General features: G+C 46.1%; 1 protein-coding gene across 1 annotated transcript in view; it reads left to right on the top strand.

Annotated features, from left to right (window-relative positions):
• The first annotated feature begins 3,159 nt into the window (after positions 1-3,159).
• Positions 3,160-5,617, top strand: part of AARD (alanine and arginine rich domain containing protein) — a 4,955-nt gene continuing 2,497 nt past the window's right edge. The window contains exon 1 of the mRNA XM_015421386.1: positions 3,160-3,384. Coding sequence (XP_015276872.1) covers positions 3,160-3,384 — 225 coding nt within the window. The remainder of the gene's footprint in view (positions 3,385-5,617) is intronic.

Below are 5,617 nucleotides of genomic sequence, written 5' to 3'. Positions count from 1 at the left end.
GGTAGGGAATTTTCTTCTTTCTCTAGAAGATCTATCCCCTTTTCTGGCCTGAATGGGAGTCTTCACCTAACTACCCACTAGTTCTTGCCAACCTACCCCACTTCTCCATCTGTGTTAAACTGCTCTTGGCTAAGGCTGAAACCAGACTGTCAGTGTTTAACTCAGTCAAGGCAGAAAGATTGCTTGGAGCAGCCTTTCACTCAAGGCTCTCTTTCTGTGAAGAATTAACCCTTCACAGTCCTTTATTTGTTTGTACAGCACTTCTAAGCTTTTAAAACTGCTGAGCTGGGATTGCAAGATTACATCTAATTGTATGCCACCTTAAATCTACTGAAGAATGTTTACTGTGAGCACTTTAACTGTTTGTAAGATTTTAACCTATTTTAAAATGTTTTATGTTGACCGGGCACCTTGTGTCGGTAAATGTGAGCCGCCCAGAGCCTGTCGAGCGGAGGGCGGGATATAAATATAAATAAATAAATAAAAGTGCAGTCCGTCACAGTGGGGTATAAATGAAGTAAATAATAACTATAGCTGAAGAGAGAGGCAGATGAAAGGCAGGTTGGCTAATGGATGGGAAGGAGAGAAGGAAGCAGGAAGAGGTGAGAGGCTATGGGGGCTGCCAAGGAAGGGAAAGTAGAAATAGTGGGGGAGGGGAAAATGAGATGCCTCCCACAACTCCTTGCAGGTCCCCCCACTTGTGTTTACATATACTTTTTGTCCTTCATCTGTGTACTGTCACACATCTCATTTCTTTTGGGGTTAACCTTCTGAAAGTTGTATACCACCAGATCCTTGGAGATCAACTTGCTTTTTTGCTCATTATTGTCAAACCCCTGAACCCTGTTTTCACATAATGAAAATAAAAGTGTACCTCATTTCTTTTTACCCAATGTTGGTTGCTATGCAAAAATGTTTTCAAGGCTTCTTTCATTACTATCTTTGAAAACAACTCTCAGTACCTAAGAACAGAGGTCATTTCCTGCAGGAGCGCACAGGAGCGGAGCTCCGGCAGTAAAGAGCCCGGGGGGCGGGCACATGCAACAAGCCCTGCCCCCTGCTCCCAGCAGCCCTGGGCCACAAGGAGCAAGAAGCAGCCAGGTAAGTTGCAGAGCCCCCCCCCCGATAGCCATCCAAAGGAAACCCGGGGGACCTTTGCGGGTTTATTCAGGTACAAGCTCTCCCTCCTCTGTGAGGGCAGATCTGCGCATCCCCCCCCCCCATAGCTAGCAATCCAAAAGAGTCCAGTGGGGCCTCAGTGGTGGGTGTTGCCTTCTGACACTTCCGGCGATGTCAGGGGGTGTGGCATATGCAAATAAGGTATGCTAATGAGTTATGCTAATGAGCTCCTGCACCTTTTTCTACGAAATGACCCCTGCCTAAGAACATAACATAACATAACATAATAGAAGCCATGTTGGATCAGGCCAATGGCCCATCCAGGTCCAACACTTTGTGTCACGCAGTGGAACCCTAAAACTTGATGGGAGAACTCTTGTGCATATACAGGGCTGCCAAGAGGAAGGTAGAACAGTACAAAATTCTGGAGGCCCTGGTCACTTCAGGGGCTTGTGAGCAGACCAGTGATTTAATTTCATATGATATTTGGGTTGGATCAGGCATGGAGGCAGAGGAAATCTTTCCCTGGGGCCCTCTGGTGGCTCTTCTCAATCCTGGCCTCACATACCTGGCACTAGGCTCCCAGGAATCATGGCACAGGACTGCCAGCTTCCAGGTGGCATTTGGAGATCGCTTGCTATTATAATTGATCTCCAGACCACCAAAATCAGTTCCACTGGAGAAAACAGCCTCTATGGCATTATAACCTGCTGAGGTTCAAGGACCTGGCTGTGGAGCATAAAGAGTTACCTTTAGATGTTGACATCTGAGAGCCAGAGTGGTATAGTGGTTAAGAGCAGTGGACTCTAATCTGGAGAACTGGGTTTGATTCCACATTCCTCCTCCACATGAAGCCAGCTGGGTGACCTTGGGCCAGTCACAGTCCTCTCAGAACTCTCTCAGCCCCACCTGCCTCACAAAGTGCCTGTGATGGGGAGGGAGAGGGTTAGGGGAGGTAGGGTCACCATATTTTGAAAAGCAAAAAAGAGGACATATTTCCCGACTGACTACTTCAAACAACTGATCACTGTAGCAAATCTCATTTTAAATACCCCTACTACTTAAGATGAAGCTTGCCTCCACTGAGGGACTCTAGGGCAAAGCAGGCTAAGCCTCCCAACCCCAAAGCCCAGCACTTTAGGATAACTGATTTGTTTATGGTTTTTGGTTGTTTTTATGATGGATTTTAATTGTATTTATATATGCATTTTATGTAAACTGCCCTGAGCCTGCCTCGGCGGGGAGGGCGAGGTATAAATCGAATAAATAAATAAAAATAATTTAAACAAATAAAAATACATTTTCATCATTTTTTTAAAAAAGAGCCCAAAAAGCGGGCGGACAACAAAAAAAGAGGACATGTCCTCTTAAAAGAGGACATCTAGAAACCCAAGGGGAGGGGAAGCCACTTTGAGATTTCTTAGGGTAGAGAAAAGTGGGGTATAAAAATCAACTCTTTTTTTATGCCAAATATTGTTCTGAATGTTGTACAGTTCTCTCATGTGTTTTAATGGATCTGGGTGAAGGATTTTATTGCTTGTTATGATGCTGTGAACCACTCTGAGAGCCTTGAACGATAGGTGGAAGTGAGGGAGACAGAAATTAAAATAATAAATACTGAGGGACAAACGGAATTGCTCTGAGTAACAAATATACTGGACAGGCAGGGTTGAAAGACTTCCAATAAATAAAAGTTGCCTCACTGCCCTTAGAAGCAAGATCTCGATTGTAGATTCCCTTCAAGAATGGGGGGGGGGCATTCCCACAGTCAGCCAAGTAGTCCCCCCCCCCTCCGCTCCCACCTTCCATTTAACTCCCTCTTTCTTTGGAATGAGGGGAAGGGTGAGGGGTGGAGATTTGCTGTGCAAGAGAGCTGGAAACGGTTCCAGGGCTGGAAAACAAAAGGCATAGCGGGGAGGGGTGTGGGGGTGTGCGGAGTCTGTCAGAGATTCTCCCAGAGACTTTGCATCTCCCATTCCCTTCTCCATTCATCCCCCTCCCCATCAGTCCAGTCTTGCCTGAATAGGCCTGGCTGGAAGGATGGATGTGGAGAGTCCCTGCGAAGAGGCTCTCTCCAGCTTGCTCCTGGAGGATGTCAAGCAGAGGCTGCGGAAAGCATTCCGAGGACAGGGGACAGCTTCAACCCCTCTGGCACCAAGGTTGGCAGCAGCAAGTCAGGAGAGAGGAAAGAGGACCCTGGCTGCCCAGGAGGAGCTGCGCAGGGCACACATAGAGGGGGCCATTGCCTGGCTACGGGTAGAACTGGTAAGTGAAGCGGGCAGGTCCCTTTCTTAGGAGGGGAGTCAAAACTATACTGCTTCTCTGATGGTTGAAGGGGCAGAGCTGTGCTCTGGCAGGGCACATGCTGCAGAGATTGCACAATCCATCCTGTATGGGCTGAGAAGCCTCCAGTTCCAACTTCACCTCAGCAGTGAATTCACTCACTGCTTTCCCCCTCTGCTCAGGAACTCAGGGCTTATTTATTGGGTACTTCTTTATTATGCTGCTGTTTCTCCAAAGGCAGACAGGGCATCTTATATGGTTCCATCCTGCTCTGTTAATCCACACAACAACCCGGTAAGGTAGATCAGGGGGATGGTATCTGGCCCAAGGTTGTCCACTGAGGCTAAGGGCATGTGTTGATTTGAAAGTGGGTCTCTCCAACTGTAATTCAGCACTCTAGCCATTGCACCACATCATACCACAATAGTATTTAAAATTATAATGGTAGCCTTCCTTGCAGGGTTGTGGTGGGGTTGTACTTTGCAAGCTTGCAAGGTTGGAGCCTTGAATTACAACCTTGCAGGGCTGCACTTTGAATTCTTGCTACATAACAATGTTGAGTATTAATAATAATGGCATTACCCGGTGGTAATGATATTTTTAAGGAATATCCTGTGGAACACTGTATAGTATTGAAGAATAGCCTAGGGGTTCCTTCGCCTTCAACAAATAGTATTGAAGAATATTCTGTTAGCTGTTCGGGCCTTTGGTTTGATGGGGATTTCTGATCTTTTTTGAAAAATGGTAGTTTTTAATGATGTTAATACATTTAAGTGTTAATACATATAAATAATTAACACAAAATATAGCAATGATGAAAGTAATAATATAGTTGTAAAATAGATCAGTTATGGACTCTGGAATTCAAAATGTCTGAAAGGTCTTAAAAATTATAATGAAGGATGTTGGGGAGAAATATTTTCTGTTTTATATACTCCGTAATGTATCCTTTTGTATTCCTTACATGTTACTATATAACCCTTCTTTCCTTATGTATCCCTTATATATCATCTTGTTTTCTAAAATTAAAAATATCTATTTAAAAATACAATTCAGCTTTTGCCACATGCAAACGTCATGCTTTGCCTGACCACAAAGGTGAGATTTTAAAAATCCTCAGCTGTTTGCCAAATAGACATGTGGGGTTTTAAAATAGGTCATACCAGTCCTGTACATATTCTGTGACTAGTGCAGCTGTCACTATTACCAATTAATCTATATATCTAATAGCCAAGTTACCCCCTCCGTGCGGATATCTAAATCCACACATCGGGGGCACTTGGGGGGCAGGGAGATTTTCCTGCACACTTCGAGCAGCCTCCAGGTGTGCAGAAAAATCTAAAAAGTTGAAAAAAAGTTATGGGGGATATTTAAATCTGGCCGTGGGGGGGGGAGACTCGGTGGGCCCGGCGGCTGGGAGCCGCTCAGGCTGCGCCGCCGGAGGGAAGGCTCGGCAGGCCCGCATGGCTTGCCGCCAGGGTGGAGAAAGCAGAGGAGAAGGATTGGCGGGCCTGGCGGCTGGGAACCGTGTGGGCCTCGCTGTCGGTGTGGGGCTCCTCCTCCACGTGGAGCTCCTTCCCCCCCCGCCGCGAGTATCGCGGGTCCCCCCCTCTTGTATTTACTAAACCTTGCCTTAGTGACATCCATTTACATGGACAGCACAGGGCAGTGGTTAGAGTGACCAAATCGGATCAGAGAGACCCAGGTTCAAATCTCCACTCTGCCATGAAGCTCACCAAGTGACCCTAGACCAATCTCATTCTCACCGTGAACCTACCACATAGGGATATCGGTGAGGATAAAATGGGGAAGGAAGAACGATGCATGAGATAGGGCTGTTCTCAATTCTCTGTGTGTTATGTATTGAGCCTGAGCCATCCCTGAATGTGGACCTTGAACTGGGTGAGCTTGCTCCCCAAGGACAATAGCTGACCAGGATCCTGGAATGGGCCTATAGATAAGTAGTATAATGTAAACAGCCTATCCTTGGGAGTGTGTGTGTATGGGGTGGGGTGTTTGCATGCTTTAAAAGCAGGGCTCAAGCACTGCTGCGTGTCCTTGTATAATGCTGAAATCACTAAATAACTAGTCTAGAGCTGATCACTGCAATATGTCAGAACCCAGTATTTAACACTATGGTTGCCTAAGTATCGATTATTTACTTTTATTGCTTCATTTGCTCATAAGAGTCAGTGTGTGGTGTAGGGGACAGAAT

This window comes from Gekko japonicus, unplaced genomic scaffold (genome assembly GCF_001447785.1).
Source record: "Gekko japonicus isolate JY-2015 unplaced genomic scaffold, Gekko_japonicus_V1.1 scaffold666, whole genome shotgun sequence".
Lineage (NCBI taxonomy): Eukaryota > Metazoa > Chordata > Lepidosauria > Squamata > Gekkonidae > Gekko > Gekko japonicus.
The sequence above is the reverse complement of the archived record's forward strand: the minus strand, read 5'-3'. Positions and strand labels throughout refer to the sequence as shown.